This window comes from Watersipora subatra, chromosome 9 (genome assembly GCF_963576615.1).
Source record: "Watersipora subatra chromosome 9, tzWatSuba1.1, whole genome shotgun sequence".
Lineage (NCBI taxonomy): Eukaryota > Metazoa > Bryozoa > Gymnolaemata > Cheilostomatida > Watersiporidae > Watersipora > Watersipora subatra.
In genome coordinates this window covers 10602719-10620296 of record NC_088716.1, presented here as the reverse complement: position 1 = coordinate 10620296, position 17578 = coordinate 10602719, and the positions used below count along the sequence as shown (strand labels likewise).

General features: G+C 34.9%; 1 protein-coding gene across 1 annotated transcript in view; it reads right to left on the bottom strand.

Moving 5' to 3' along the window:
• LOC137403552 (baculoviral IAP repeat-containing protein 7-B-like) overlaps positions 1-9128 on the bottom strand; it is a 37082-nt gene extending 27954 nt beyond the window's left edge. Inside the window, exons 1-3 of the mRNA XM_068089504.1 lie at positions 9122-9128; positions 1815-2057; positions 1184-1273 (exon numbers count right to left, since the gene is read on the bottom strand). Coding sequence (XP_067945605.1) covers positions 1184-1273; positions 1815-2052 — 328 coding nt within the window. The 5' untranslated portion in view covers positions 2053-2057; positions 9122-9128. The remainder of the gene's footprint in view (positions 1-1183; positions 1274-1814; positions 2058-9121) is intronic.
• Positions 9129-17578: the final 8450 nt, after the last annotated feature.

Below are 17578 nucleotides of genomic sequence, written 5' to 3'. Positions count from 1 at the left end.
CCATTTGTGCTTTTGATTTATATTATAGTTTGCATATGTACATGTATCTACTAATAAATAAGTAAATACATGGACTTGTGACAGTGCTCTGATAACTTGAACGCTCTGATAATTCGAACACTTTTGCTCGGTCTCGTGAAGTTCGAGTTATCCATGTTTGACTGTACATGTATATATATATATACTGTACATGTATATATATACATGTACAGTATATATATACATGTACAGTATATATATATATACATGTACAGTATATATATATATATACTGTACATATATATATATATATATACTGTACATGTACAGTATATATATATATACATACTGTACATGTACAGTATGTATATATATATACATACTGTACATGTACAGTATATATATATATATATATACATACTGTACATGTACAGTATGTATATATATACATACTGTACATGTACAGTATATATATATACATACTGTACATGTACAGTATGTATATATATACATACTGTACATGTATAACAGAGTTATGCAAAAAGAGCTTTTTCTTTCAGTATATACACTTGATTTTACTTTTTTTTTCTTTGCGTTTGTTTTTTGGTTTCATGGTCCGATTTACTCTGAATGTCATTGACTGGTATAAATATAGTTAATATCTATCCATAATAAACTGAAGAATGGAAATAAATGGAAAACGATGTTGGTTATGTGTGGAAAGATATTCATCTTTATTCTTCCACGCGTATGACAAACATAGTTTTACATTCCGTGACACTAATATACTATATCCACTATCATATCTTTCAGTTTATAAACTTTCTGTTACTACAACCTTCAATTCACTATCCTGACTCCTCCGTAATACTATTAGATTATCAACTTTTAAAACACATCTTTTCAGCTCACTCATTAACTCCTGATTTGTGTCTTTTCATTTTTTTTTTCTTTTAGCGTGTACATGTAATGACAAACATCTTTTTTATGATTACGATTGCTAATAAAGTTATGCATAGATACAACTTTTCCAAGAATGAAAGCATACAAAAGCATTAACCACGAATATAGAAACAAGACGAAATAACATTGGAGGTTTTCGCCTATCAAAACCTTTAGAATACTTTTCACATCTTACTTGTATTGGAATAAAATGAAAATGAGAAAGTGTATGCGTATTTTGTAACCATTATACACTACATACGTTGGTTCTGGGCAGAAGGAGAGGCGAGTGTCTCGTACATCAGACCGCTTCCTCTGTACGAACCATCAGCAGGAACATTCTCTGATTGGCCTAAAATTGTTCTGTAGAATTGTAGGAATTTTTTTTGCTGATGGAGAGCAACCCTTCTGGCTAGGATCACAGTTACAAAAATTTCGCAACAGAATTCTTTTTGTAATATGAAAAAGAAAGGGTAAGATTGTAATTTTGTCTTGCATCATTGTCAATGATTTTTTAAAGGTCTGTATCAAGGCACATTGCATCTTTGAATTTCTGCATCTTAGTTTGTGTTTGCAGCTAGGTAAATGAGAAATTGGAAGTGTACATGACACCGAGCACTGATGCTTACACATGGTTTACGAAATCATGATTTTTTAAACACTGATAAATATTTACAGAGTAAACATAGGTAATAAAAACAACTCCTTTTATTATCAGGTTACCTTCTGCTGTCACAACTAAACACTCATCTGCACAAGTACAAAGTCTGATAAACCAACTTAATATGAGTAACTTTTACAGTGCAAATATTGAATATGCTGGCTATTTTTCCAATGTGCCCTTCAAATAAATAAAACTGTCCTTATTAAAAAGTTACGGAATTTCTACCCACCTTGAATAAAGGGGCAAAAACTGAAGAATCTTTCATGCAAATCTACTGGTGTATCTCCATCAATCCAATTCTTCAGTACTCCACCACAGAATGCACACTGTACTCGGTCTGCCACGCCGGTGTAATAGAACCCTTCCTTTGCGCAATCATTAGCCTTGATGCGACGCTCTATTGGCCAGTGTTTAAAAAACGAATCTTGCCTTACCGACTCCTCAAAATATTTGGCTTCACCCATCATGAATTCTAGAATAAAATGAAAATAACACATTTGGCATAGTTTGCATTTTATTAAGACTAGGTGAACGCCCCGCGTTGCCCGAGTAATAAAAGTCTTTGCCCAAAAAAGATTACTTTTATTTAACATATAACAACAGTTACCATTCTAACTTTCAAACTTCATATCATGAGGAAAATGATTGTGCAGGTCAAATAAATTTAGAAACACAATAAAACAACTATAAAGTGTTTAAATGTGAAATAATTAGCAAGTAGTAGCTACAGGCCTGTATTCCCTGGTTGCAAGTTGGGGCGGCTAATGTTAAGAGACTAGTTATGAGATTCTGGGGGTTTGGAGGGGGTGGTGTAAGCCCCCAACAGGTTTCTTTCACGTAGGGCCTTGACCGGGCATCTCATGTAAAGTTTTAAAAATTTTTATCGGGAAGTATAAACATTTTTTCTATTATTTGAGATTTGTTTGTTTTAGGTGATGTGACTGCCAGGACATTTTCAAATTAAAATAGGCTAAAATTGACTGCGGTTACAGCACTCAGCAAAAAACATCTTTTTCTTTTGAGCGTTTTATCAAAGATCAATTTTGCCGATTTTATTCTAAGCTCATCCGAAGGTTTCTAGGCTTTCGTTGGGCCATTGCTAAGCAGATGTTTGTTAAAACTTTACCTTTTGCAAACCTTTATACAAATCGTTAACAAGAATATTTTGCCGATGATGATAATGATGCCCAAGAAGTTGACGTTTATCTCTATGGCTTGGAATAAAGTAATAAAAACTGTTCTCGTAGCCGTTGGGCAAATAACAGTTCGAGTTAATGGTGTTGAGGTCGAGTTATCTAAATAAATTTATTATTGCGTGGGAACGAATCAAACCAATCCGTTCAGGTTAACCAAGTGTTCGTGATAAAATTTTACATTTTATCCTAGGGTGAGTTATCCAAGTTTGACTGTACTTAACCGGCAAAAACTCCTAAAACGTTGGGGCTCAGCCGAGCCTGAGTAGCTAAATTATGTCTGTTTTGCTACAATTACAATAAAATATGATTTGGTAATGATACAATTAATACGAACTGAAGGAACAAAATAAAAATCCTGAATATGTTGAACTAATAATAACAATTTGTTGCATAGAAGTGTTTGTGCATAAAAAAGATTATTGTTCCAGCAGAAGCTATCCATCAAAACTTTGAATACGAAAATACTGGTACCTCTCGATACTGATTAACTGTAAAATTGAGATACCGGACTGTCTTTGTCTCGTACTTTGTCTGACCGAACGAAGAGAGAATGTAGAGGCTATTCCTACTCTAGATAATACAATTGTCCGCATGAAAAGTATTAGCCTTTACCGATTTATCAATCGAACCTTATGGAAAACTAGAAATAGAAGTGTAATGGCACTTTCAATTTCAATTACATTTGAAATTGAAACGGCACTTTTAAAAATTACAAATTAAAAAAATACGCAACAGCAGCAAAAAATTAGCTTTTAAATAATTTCAAAATATAACAAATGCAAAATGTAATATTAGTTAATAATCAAAAGTGCACATTTAACAAGTGCATACAGAATATGATATATGATAAGAGCAATAGAATGCTGAGGACTGTATAGCTCAGTGGTTAAATGAGAAGTTTGAAACTTGCAGATGCAATCTCCGTGAGTTCAAATCCACCACGCAGTGAACTTTTCATTCCGAGATTGTAATAGCTATAACTTGAATGCCCAACACTGCACAAGTATTATAAACAGTGGCAGGTAATGTAGTTGCCAATGGATAATTTGATTAAGCTACTATCCGTATTGCTACACTTACTAAAAAGAGCCGTGAGGGCAAGCTTTAGTGATATTGCACATAATATAGACTTGCTATGCCGATATCTTATTCCAGATAATGGCTCATATCGCCTAAGAAATCTCATGTAGCTAAATGGGTTAACTAATCGACCGTAAATGAAAAGTTGTGAGATTAAGCTTTCAGCAATATGGATTTTTCCCTGAAAATTTTTTACAGATTTTTTATAGCTATAGCATTTTAATCGCTATAGCTGGACAGACAAATGACAAACTGAGATTTACACACACACACACATACATGTATATATATATATATATATATATATATATATATATATATATATATATATATATATATATATATATATATATAGGGGACTCAAAAGTGTACAGCAGACAGTGAAAGAGGAGGAGCAAAGCATCAAAGCATATGCAGCCTCCATGGCCATCTCAGATAAGTTGCTAGCTGAATTTCAATCGGCTGCTCTTACAATGGACCTATGCCCTGATGATGAGGAAATTGACTGGCACACGAAACCTCTTCATGGTGCTTACCACCAACAAATATCTAAGGTTGGCGATCTTCACCAGACATATATGTGGCTGAACAAAGGAAACCTAACGGCCAATACAGAGTCGCTAATCATGGCAGCCCAGGAGCAAGTGCTCCCAACAAGGCAACTCCAAACGAAAATCTATCACACTAGAGACGATCCTAGATGCAGACTGTGCAAATATGCACCTGAGACCATCCAACACATCATCAGTGGATGCAGGCAGCTAGCAGGGAACGCATACACTGAGCGGCATAATCATGTCGCAGGTGTTGTGTATAGAAGTCTATGTGATGAGTATGGCCTTAATAAACCACAACACTGGTGGGAAGCTCCTGGTAATGTCAATGAAAATGACCGCGCTAAGATCCTCTGGGACTTCTACATCCGAACTGACAAGCATGTCCTAGCAAACCAACCAGATATAGTGGTGGTAGACAAGGAGAACAAGAGAGCTACTATAATAGATATAGCAGTACCCAATGACTACAATATAGCCAGCAAAGAAAAAGAAAAGGTAGAGAAATATCTCCCTCTTGGAGAAGAGATTGAAAAATGCTGGAATGTAAGAACAACTGTAATCCCAGTAGTCATTGGGGCACTGGGCGCAATAACACCGGCGCATAAATTGTGGCTTGCCCAAATACCAACAACAACAATCAACTCAGGTGAGTTGCAGAAAAGTGCGCTATTGGGAACAGCTAAGATCTTGAGGCGAGTGCTCAAACTCCCAGGTCTCTGGTAGGAGACCCGAGTTGGAGCAGAATTTACCACCCATACGAGGCATCCGGGGTGAGGAAACAATTTTATATATATATATATATATATATATATATATAGACTAACTATATGGACTAAGTTCAGAATAGAGAATAAAACATTAAAACGTAAATATCTTATCTATAAAAATGTTAGTATAACCTTTGTGAGCGAAACTATGGTATTAACAAAGGTAGTGTCTTCAAACTACATGTTTTTATATAAAGCCTAAAAGAGTTGACGAAACCTTCAAGTTCTGATAAATTGTATAAAATATCAAATTAAACAGTGCAACAGTAATTCTTTACAAGACCACTCTCTATTGATCAGTGATGACAAAATGTATCCTGCTTTTTTACCTTTCACTCATTTTATGTGAAATGGCCTTTGAAGACGAACTTACAAAGTTTTAGTAGAATTTATCTGAATAATTGGTATTTATCTGAATAATTGGTATTTATCTGAATAATTGGTATTTATCTGAATAATTGGTATTTTTGCAATTGTTGTTGATGTTGGAGGTGATTTGACTGCCAGTATTTGACTGCTTCAAGATTAAAATCGACAAAGCCTGATGGCGGTCAAAACACTCAGAAAAAAAGATGTGCAAAATGACGTCACTAGTTGCTATCATTGCTATAAATGATATTGGTTATTCCATTCAAGTTGCAGTATTAGGTGTCTCTATTCCGTCGGCCTCTTTGCAACTATAGATGCGATAATGGCACTTTCGCTTCATCTGAGTTTGTTGTTTGACATTTTGTCGATTTTAATCTTGAAAAATCCAGGCAGTATATTATTGCAAACAACAAAAATAATCGAAAATGATAGAAAAATACTGATACTTTTTAATTAAATCTACTAAAACTTTGTAAAAGTCCATCTTTAAACAAAACTAAATAACAGTTTTAGATAGTTTGTAGTTCCTTGGTGATGCCAGGCTTGAATCTGATAGTCTCACTATAGGAATGTTTTAAAAGCGCAACATCATACGGGAAACAGTCCCAACATCGACAAGTCCGAACCTAGACAAGTCCCAATCTCGACAGAGGTTGGTCCGAATCTAGACAAAGGTTGGTCCAAACATCGACAAAGGCTGATGCAGTTTTACAATAATTTAATCCTTTATTCTGGTGCTCTCACACACTAATCTTCAACAAATAATAAATGCCTTTTTGCAGTTCTATCCTCACTTCAAAAAATAAAAATCAAAGCTACTCACTGAAGTTTAGATTTCAAATAAAACATACTGCTAACATAACAGTCAACCATATTTATGACTGTTACTTGTTTTAGCATTCATTCTATATTTAGGTTGGGCAAAATATTGTTAGGCATACATACGCTGGGGAATGCTGCATCAAATGGATCACAAGATATTTTTGCGCAAATTAATCTTTTACATATAAATCGCTCATTTACTATGAAAATAGTCGATGGTAAAATAGTAAAACCGCTGTCGAGATTGGACCAACTGTTGTCGATATACAAACTCGTCGAGCTTCAAACCAGTCGAGGTTCGGACTATAAACCAGCACACATCATACATGTGACTTGACAAATGGTCAACAGTTTTAATTTTCATTACAAACTAAAACCAAATTGGAAAAGTCAGTCATTTGCTTCTTACGCATTCAAGGGCTGCTAAGTATACATTTTGACATTGACTTATGCAATTCTTCATGCTTATGTTGACAACTAATGAAAATTGCAAAAATTAAACTGGTTTTACAATTATTCCGTGTTCAAGTTGCAGCTCTATGTGTCTCTATTTCACCAGTCTCTTTGCAACTATATATGTCATAGTCAAACTTTCGCTTCATTCCAGGTTGAAATAGAGAGTTACATGTTTTCATTTTATATGATGTAAACATGAAATAAACAAAAGCTGATTAGTGACAGCACTACACATGTAATCCTAGACTTTTCAAATATCTACATACAAGCATTCTGGCAAAATAATTCATTTTAATGCTATCTGTGATGGCAACTAGCGACAAAATTAATAATTCATAACTACAGAGCAAGCTGGTAAAAAATGACTGATTTAATATGAAAATAAAATTATTTATAAAGTTCTTATAAATGCCTAAAAAAACAAAGATTGTTTTGCCAAAAATGACTTTAATGATTCTATATAATTTTTAGAAAGACCCCTCTGACTTGCATTCTCAGCTCTAAATACCGTATAAAAACAATTACCACACACACTAAACGCATTGTACTTAAAAATCATTTTTTAGTTAATGGGATTGTGCATGCGTACCGAAAAATAGGAAAGGGTAAAGCACAAAAATTGAAATAGGCTTTATGGTACGCGACCCAAACATGAAATTAATTTCATTCTGACACCGACCAGACAGCCAAAATAATAATCTTTACCTCCATCTATTCCTACCTTCAACTGTTTAAAAAACAGCCTTATAATTTCAACCAGTAGAAATTACTCTCACTATGTCGCAGACGGTAGTTTCTCAAATGATTGTCATATGGCTTGAGTTTTATCTCTGACTTCCAAGCAGCTCTGTTTACTGCCTTCTCTTGCCAATGGCTTGTTTTTAGTTCCCTCATATTCATGTTACGCTTAGCTACATCTTTATATCTCATGGTGGGTCTGCCCTGGTTCCTCTTTCTTTTGTAGTGTTGTGACTATAATAGTTGTATTGGTAATCGCTCTTGACCCATCCTGTGCACATGTCTCAGCCATAGTAGGCCTTTTTTTATTCGCGTGTCCGCCATGGGTTGGAGGCCAGCCCATTTTAGGATTTCAGGGTTTTTGACCTGATCTTTCCGGATGAGATTAATTATGCTGCTTAGTTGTCTCATCACGACTACATGCAGTCTCTTCACTTGGATTTGGTGCACTGTCCAGGTCTGAGCCCCATATAATTGGGTTGTTAGTTTTTCTCGTTAAGACTTACACACACTAAATAAAATGAAAATCTAAACACCATATTTTCAGCAAACCTTATTTTTCTCAATTTCTTTGTTTGGGAACCCAAAACAGTCTCAACCTTGACCAAAAGTTTTTATGTTTCCAAATGCAAAGCATCCTTGACTTTATTGATCAACTGTATCTTGAAAAATTCAACTATTTACAACCCTGACTTATCTCAAGTACCTTTAGACACTGTTTAACTCACTCACCACAACTGACTATCTGGGTATCTAGTTAATACCTTCAACTGTCTACTTTCAATTTTCATGAACTAATGAAACAGCTTGAAGAAGTACAGTAACTGAAAGGTCAGCGGGCTGTACCGATTAGCTGAGAAAGTCAGTGAGGCGAGGCAGAGTGAGGAAATGAGAGAGTTAGTAAATGTAAAAGTTCAAATATCAGAATATGAAAGGCAGAAGAAAGCTAAATTGAGGCAGACCATTATCACCGGATCATCGTCATTTCTGCCAATAATTTGCACAAGCAAGCAGATTGGAGTACGTACATGTATTTGAATATAGCTACATTACTATGAGTTATGTGCTCATGCTTATTGAATACGCCGTAGTTAATGAGGATAGTTCTGTTTATACCATTACCACTACAATTACCACTTTTGCAACACTTTGGAGAACCTGACATACCTTGCGAGGCTTCGATTAAAGTTTACAACAATCGCGTTCACGATGGCTGTAATTAATTACGCGTTAATTAAATTTCACGTGATGGGATTTAAAGCTTTGTCAGGAAACTGCCGTATGTTTGTAAAACAGATGCCCTAAAAGTATACACACAAAAGTTTTTAAGTAAACTTTGTGTTTGTAAAGGCAAATGAAGCACTTGTACAGAGATGACACTAAACTACACAACGTGTAACATTAAAACTCAGTCTTATCAATGATATACAGCCCCCCCATGGGCTGTATATCTTTGGTCTTATATGCACAACAATATTGCACGTTATCACAAAAAACCTGAAATTAGTGAAATCGTTCAAATCAGCTAGCGATCGTCTAGGAATACTCGACCTGCAGATTTTTTACTATTGTTTGACAACAGTATCAGCGCAGTTAGTTGGCCGATGTCTAATGGCGGATTGGGAATTACATTTCCCAAAACACCGGGATTTCCCAATATACGAGATGGGTATGTGTCGAAAAAACAGTAGCGACATTCCGCAGATTTTGCAAAAAATGCTAAAAGGCAGGACTACATAGCGTAACGAGTTTTAAAATCAAGAAATATGTCAAAGTATTTTTTACTTCTTTAATTACACCTATTGATGATACTGTGTAAAACAGTAATAATTAGTCTTTTAAAGAGTGAGTAGAAATACATATTGTTTTTTTTTCTTACGCCATGCGTAATTAGTCAGAGCAACGAATCAGCATTACAGACAAAGATCTATATTTTTGAATGCGGCGGCTACTAGAGAATTCGCTAGCAATTGGGTACTTAGTCTGTATCTGACATCGCTCTCGGAGTTTACGCTTATAAAAGTTTAGACGATGGCGCCATAGCTAATCAGTCGTGACCATAGAGTTATCTCTCCCTAAAGTGATAACAGTTCCTTCAAGTCTTCAACAACACGAGCGTTTCCGGTGTCAACAAGGAGCGTTTAGTTCACGCCCCTTTTTTGTGCTAGTCAATCGTTGTAATTGACTAGATCAATAACATCAGCCATGATAATGGTTAAACAATGATCATGAACTTCCTCAGTTAAGATAGTAATTATTGCTCATATTAAAGAAATTAGAATTATAGTTTATTACTCTAATATATGCTTATTATTTAAAGCGATTCAATACCTACATGACTTTCAAAGGCACTGAATACCGGAGATAGTGTTGAGTAAGTGAGTGAATGCAATCAGTTACTCATAGATAAGATAGATAGTCATACTGGGGTTGTATTGCATTGGTGTAATGGGAAGCTAATCGACTGCCATCAACTGAAAGTGGTAGATGGTGATAGAGTGATTCATTGACACCACAGTCCACAAACAGCCCTAGCCCTTGCATGTAATATTAGATTTCAATATATACATACATGTATCAATCAAATAGCCTCGCTTGAAGCAAAAATGTCCACTAGTTAGTGTACATCCTTGCTTGATGTAAGCAAGCAAAAAAGTTAAAAGTTAGAGTGGCCAATGTTGTTATATGTTAAATAAAAATAAATTATACTTAATTATACTAAATTATAATTATATAAAAATAAAATAGACTTTTTATTATTTTATTTATTTAAATTTATTTTAAATAATTTTTGTTGTAATCATAGCTCAACAGATTATTTTAGCCAATACTTGCTAATTATTTCACATTTACATTTAAACACATTTGCAGTTTCATTTTTCTTCCTAATTTAATTCAACAAAAAACTTCTTTCATGATATGAAATTCAAAAGTTGTAGTTATGTGAAAAAGCTTGAAAACCTTTACAGTTTTTTTCTTTTTCCTCTTAATTCATTCGAACTGCTTAAAAATATTTTCTCATGATATGAAGTTTAAAAGTTAGAATGGTAAATGTTATATAAAAATAAATTTTCCGTCTAAAGACTTTTTTATTACTCGGGCAACGCCGAGTAGTACAGCTCATAGTTCATGGCAGTTGATTAGCTTCCCATCACACTAATGTAATACAACCCCAGTATGACTATCTATCTTATCTATGAGTAACTGATTGCATTAACTCACCTACTTAACACTATCTATTCAGTGCCTTCGCAAGTCATGTAGGTATTGAATTGCTATAAATAATAAGCATATATTAGAGCAGGCCTGGGCAAAGTGCGGCTCTAGAGCCGCATGCGACTCTTTGCAAATTTTGTTGCGGCTCTTTCAACTCTGTGAAAATTCAAAAACTTTTGTCGTATATAAAAATATCCTTATAATATACTGTACAAAACTACACGCATTGTGACATATTAGGCTTATCTAAAAGTGTACTATCACGGCATTATATATAGCTAACACATGCATCATGAGTCATAATTCATGACATCATGCACGTGTAGCTTTTCTAATGTAATAACTTCTGTTGCTGACCTAATGAGGACAAAATTGGAATACTCCAGAAAGGTTCATCAGGAAGCCATTTCATCATGATTTCATAATGCTGGCTTATATAAGATGCTGTGCCTTAGTTGAACATGTCATTTGCAATTAAGCCAATTAATGCAGTGGGTGTAGCAATGGCATCTTCAGCAAAACTAACCATTTCCAGAGTTACAATAGGAGCCTCACTAATTAAACGAAATAGAAACGAATCTACAAGAGAATTCCAAGACGAGTGGACCCTGGCATATGCGTTCATTTTTAGGCATGGCAAACCGCAATGTCTATTGCGCTAGGAAACGATCTCCGCTAACAAGAAGACGAACATCAAACAACATCATGAGACAAAGCCCAGAGAGTTTACTGCAACATTTGCATTGGGATATTTAGCTAGACATCAAAAGCTAGATAAACTTCAAAAATCACTAACGTCTTCAGAAAATATGCTAGTTTCTTTCACAGCTGCTGATAAACGCGCTACAGAAGCTCCTCTACGAGTCTCAAAGATTCTAGCAAAAGCAATGCTTTCCTATTCCCATGCTGAGATTGTAAATAATGCATGGTTGAGGCTATGGAACTACTTTTTCCAGATAAGTGTGATGTGATTGGTAAAGTCAAGGCAATACCACTTTCTAAGAAAACTGCTACTGGTAGAATTAAAAGCATTTATGATTATTTCAGTATGATTTTGCTAAACCATATAGACCAGGCAGATTACTTTCCAATCGCTATTGATGAATCTACTGATATAATGGATCTAGTTCAATTAGCAGTCTTCATAAGGTATGTAGGCTACCGTGTGTGCACTAACAACTGGTAATAGTTTTTACTATGCAGTTGCAAGCTGAAGTTATACAAGTGCATTTTAAAAGACAGTAAAGAGAAAACACGAGTCCACGTAGAAGATGTTGCCCTTATTTTATTATATTTGTTTCAAAGTGACTAACCCACACATTTATACTACATGCTTCTTTATAAAGCATCAGTATGTTTCTTTATAAAGCATAGTAATATGTTTTAGTCCTATACCCTATGTTGCAGATTCTTTGATGGTGAAGAAGTGAAGGAGTTTCTTACTTTGGTTGGTTAGAAATAGAAACCACCGGCCAGGCTACCTATGATGCCCTCGTTAAAGGACTAAATAATATGAAGATACCTCTCCACAAATGCATATCTGTAACAACAAATGGCGCACCGGCCAAGGTTGAAAGAGAGCAAGGTGTCATAGCTAGATTGAAGATGGATATGCTATCAATGCTAGCATTCCATTGCATCATTCACCAAACTGTTTTAGGCGGAAAACTAAATGATCACTTTCAACAACTAATGTGTAAGGTTATGAAGACGATAAACTTCTTCAGAAGACAATCAGCTCTCAGCCACAAAAACTTGAGGAAATTTCTCAAAGAAACGATACCAATTGAGAAGATTTACTAACATACAATAACATTAGATGGCTAAATAAGGGAAATGCTCTGCCGAGGTTGTGGAGTATTCGTCAGGAGCTAACCTCATGTTTTAAATACATGCACAAACCTGAATGCAAGACAGTTTTAAGAGGTGATGAGTTCTTCTAAAGATATGAATGACTTGGCCTTCCGTGTTGACATCTGTGGCCATTTGAATGATCCTGAACCTGAAGCCTCAAGGGAAGAACAAGACTATCATTAATACACTACCAGCTGTTCAAGCCTTCTCCCATAGGTTGGAGTTGTTTCTAGTGGATGTGCAAGGTGACATGCTTCACCTTCCTACTCTAAAAGCATTTTTAGATGATGATGAAGAAATGGCGTCTTGCATAGCTGAGTAAAGACTTATATAAAAAAATACTTTATAGAAACACTTTATAGAAAAGCTGCAACAAGAGTTTAGCAATCGATTTAGTCAGTTTCAATCTTTGAAACACATCATACAACTAATAAAAGCACCTCAGAAAGCAAAGCCTAATGGAGAGTGGGTTACTCAGTTGCCATTGAAGAGGGTACAGATATACATGAAATTGAGGAGGGCTTCTAGTTGAAAGCTTCAACAAAGGCTGAATATCCACAGCTTACTCAACTAGGAAGATGGTTGCACACTGTGTTTGCTGCCACATATATATGTGAATCAGCATTTTCATTCATGAATAATATCGAGAGCAAGTTGAGATCCACTTTGGCCCAAAATCACTTGTGTCAGCTCCTAAGAATAGCATGCTACGGCAGAGAGCTAGATTACCAAGAGATAATGAGCAGCCGTAAACAATTCCATGTATCTCACTAAACTTGAAGTTATACAAAGCTCTTTAGGCTCACTTCAACGTTATTCAATGCTATTGTAAAAGTAGCCTATTCTAATAAAGAAATTTAATTACAATACCACTACCAAACTTGTATTATCATTATGAAATGTTATATTGGTACATATATTATGCGGCTCTCAAAGATCTCGCAACTTTGAAATTTGGCTCATTGAGAAAAAACTTTGCCCAACCCTGTATTAGAGTAATGAACTATAATCATCATTTCTTTAATATGAGCATTAATTACTATCTTAACTGTGGAAATTCATGACCCTTGTTTAACCCTTGTCATGGCTGATGTTATTGATCTAGTCAATCATTACAGTTGAGTAGCACAAAAAATAGGTTTGGCCTAAACGCTCCTTGTTGGCACCGGAAACGCTCGTGTTATTATCACTCTAGGGGAGACAAATCTATGGTCGTGATGGCAAAAATGCCACCCTTCTAATTGATTACATTACTGAAACACTAACTTTCACCCTCCAAAAACCCACTTCAAAAAGTAGCGAGGGTTACTTCCAGCCGCAAGAGCCACAACAATTCCTATTCTCCATTCTTTACTTTGTTGGTGACGCCCGTATATTGGGAGTTTTCCTTTCCTAGATGTTTAAAATGATAACTCCAAAAGTGTATATCAAATAATTGGTAAAATCCGTTTTTTGAATAAATAAATTGCAAACATGTTGAGAATTACTTTGACCTTATAAGTTGTAGATGTCTCTAATTTCTTGCTTTGGCGACACTGACAGATTTGCAGAAAAAATAGCAACTGAGACATTATTTTAATATTTGATAAATTAAATTGCTAAAACCCACTACTGAGGGGTTTTATTTCATTGGTTTCACAATAATAACAGTATGATAGAAAAAACCGAGACATCTCCTACTTATTTGACTATAGGACTTTTAGTGCTGGTGATACATCTATCAAATTCATGATATAGTCTACAAGTATTACATGTGACAAAAAATATGCAATGACTATCCAATTTACAAATATTTTACATATTTACTAGTAAAACTAAAAACTCAGTTTTCAAATACAAACGTACATCTAAAAAATACAAACAAAATATGCATAAAGTTACAAAACATAAAAAAATGTAACATTCTAATTATTAAAGCAAATATAGCGAATCTACAATATTTAAACCTAGACATAAACAAAGCAAATGTACAATCCTGACAATAGACGAAATTACAGAACACTTTTCACCAGATCACGCATAGCCATTGATTTCGAATCCATGTGTGTGTGAGATTTTTCTACAGCTAACTTGGTTTTTTCTTTACCATAAATTTGAAGCCTGATTTCTTAATGATAAGCTCTAGCGTGTTGTACTTACAGGCTGCTTCTGTCTCAAAGCTTACGTGTGTCAACTTGTTTCACAAAAATTTAATCATTGAACCTTGGGTTTCATTTAGTAATGGAGCCCACTGTCTGAAAACTTTCTCTACAGACTCCAACGCCGTAAATACTTGTCGTGTTGGGTGCTTAAGTCAGCATTAAAGATTTTCATTATTTCAGTTTGTAGTTGGTCATTCCGCTGCTGTTGTCTTTTGTATGCTCTGTATTGGGTGTAAATTATTTAGTAAAATTAGATTGCTTGAATCAAATACAAGTTAAAATCAAACATTTTCTGTAACTCCTTATTGACCTGAAATCACTCCTCTCATCTCTTCTCTATGTCAACGGCGATAAATTCTAGCGTTGTGTGAGTTTGTAAATTTCAAATCCCTTAAAACATCATTTAAATCTCAAGCTATTTAATTATATGAATAATAAACTTACTGAATCATAGTCACTTTTAAGGCTGTCATGAGAACTATGGCTAGTAGTTATGTTTTGAGAACTGCTGCAAGTAATTAACTCTTGTAGGTGGCTGTCACTGTTAGTACTGGAAGAGACATGCAAAGCAACTTATAATATAGGCCACAAATATCTTATTGATGTTAGAGCGCTCCATAGCATTACATTAGGCTACGACATGTTAATCTGAACCATGCACATAGACTATACAATGCCATCAAACTTTAGTGAATATAATAAATAATTAACTACTAAAAGTACTTACTCGTAGATATGTAACTATGGTTAATATGCAGGGCTACTGATGCACTTTCATCACCAGCTACAGGCATTTGTTCTGTAATCACAACATAAAAATAAGGTCACTTAAAACTTGTACCTATAAATTCAACTAGTAAAGAGGGTGAAATTACCACTCGAATATTTCAATATTGCAAAAGGGCCTAACATGCTTTGGTCTTGTCATTCAACAGCTTCATCGTGTTACAAAAAATTAAACTAAGAAGGAACAACTTTATTATAACTAACAGATGAATTTGCTAAATCAAAGTGCGCTCTTCTCTTTAGCTGTGATTTTGCAGGTGCAAAATTAAACACTGTATAGGAACTGCATCTTTCCTCTAGATCTTTTTGCCTCTCACTTCTAAATAACAGTCATGACTGGCGGTGCATGCATGATGTATTATTAAACTCTCCTTCCTTTTTTTACTACCCCTGAAAATTGAATTTTGAAAGATAATTTGTGAACATTTACATTACCGGGTAACAGCAAACTCAGACCCATAAGCACCCCTAAGCGTTCATCTGAATCATTGCAAAAGTAGTATTATAAAACTCATGATTGAAGTGATTTCCAAGGTTAATACTACTGCACAATTTGTGCAACACAATGAATAATCATATACCCCTAGCTCAGAACCAATATGCTGTGAATCTTGGTAATTAATCTATAACAAAGTGAAGCTCTTTTGAAAAGGAGAAAGTAGTGTTGCATCATAAAATTGTATTGCTTATATTGAGGCTGTAAACCTACTTTTTTGAATCGGACCAACATAAATTCTCATCAACTTATTTCCATCATGTGAAGCTCCAGCTCATACAGGCAGGCCGTATGCTTAAACAATACAATATAATCTACTTCAGTAATTTTACTTGCAGTTTCATAGAATTTAGACTTCTCTGCTAGTTTAGACTGATATAAAAGTCCTCCAGCCAATATTTTTCTCTTTAGTGTTCTACGCTTCAAAATGTGTAAAAAGAAATTCAGCTCAATGCAAGTGTATGTAAATTTTCTGAAAACGGGTTCTACGCTTCAAAATGTGTAAAAAGAAATTCAGCTCAATGCAAGTGTATGTAAATTTTCTGAACATCGCCACCAGCAGAAGTGAGGCTTTATATAAAACGATGTGTACACGTTAAAGCTCTTCTATGCTCCACTCAGATTGCTCTGTTAGAAAGGGTTGCACAGACGTTGGTAGTGGCTGTAAAAACTTAATATCTCTACTTAAATTGGTTCCCACTGCAGGCTATCGTGGATTGCATACTTCATTACAATAGAGAATTACATTCTAAATAGCTGATGAGCTTTGCTAATGAAAACAAGACGGTAATCGAACGTTTTTGTGAGCTATCGAGCAGTATCTACAAAGAGTCCAAAAGGTCATTGGAAAATAGTTAAAGCCACCTTAACAACCGCTTGTCTCATGTAAAGACCATACTGATGTTGGGTGACATGTACTCGTGAGCCCAAATATCAAAGAACTTCTTAATCTGAAAGAAATCTCAAATCTGAAGAAACTAAGGTGAGAAATCAGCAATCTAATCTACTTCATCCTTTAATAAATAATCAAATGATTTATCAATCAAAAATTAAATGCTTTGCTTCATTGAAAATTTTGCACTCTCGACCTAATCACTCATCTGCAAAGATGAGGCAGCTTATTGTTGGTTGGCGCGCACTGCAATCCAATGGATCAATGACGTAGATTGTAATTCCATTTGATTCCATATTATACAAACTTTACATCAAACTATTGTCTGTTTTTGATTAGGTGTTGTTTCTGTACATACATGGTCTATACCTGCAACTACAGATGTCTCATGAGCCCTGTTGCAGTTTCCTAACCTACCAAGTTTCTTTGGTTTTCCGGTCAGATTTCACAACACCCATGTATGCGCTGAGAAAACCCTCCTAAACACCAGTTTCAGAATTCTGTCTGAACGCATTAGTTGTTTAAGCTGCGTTGAACGGATTACATAACAATACACCCCAGTGTGTTTATCATGTGGATAAGATGGCCTACTCAAACCTTCACAAAGTATATGCTAAGAGTGA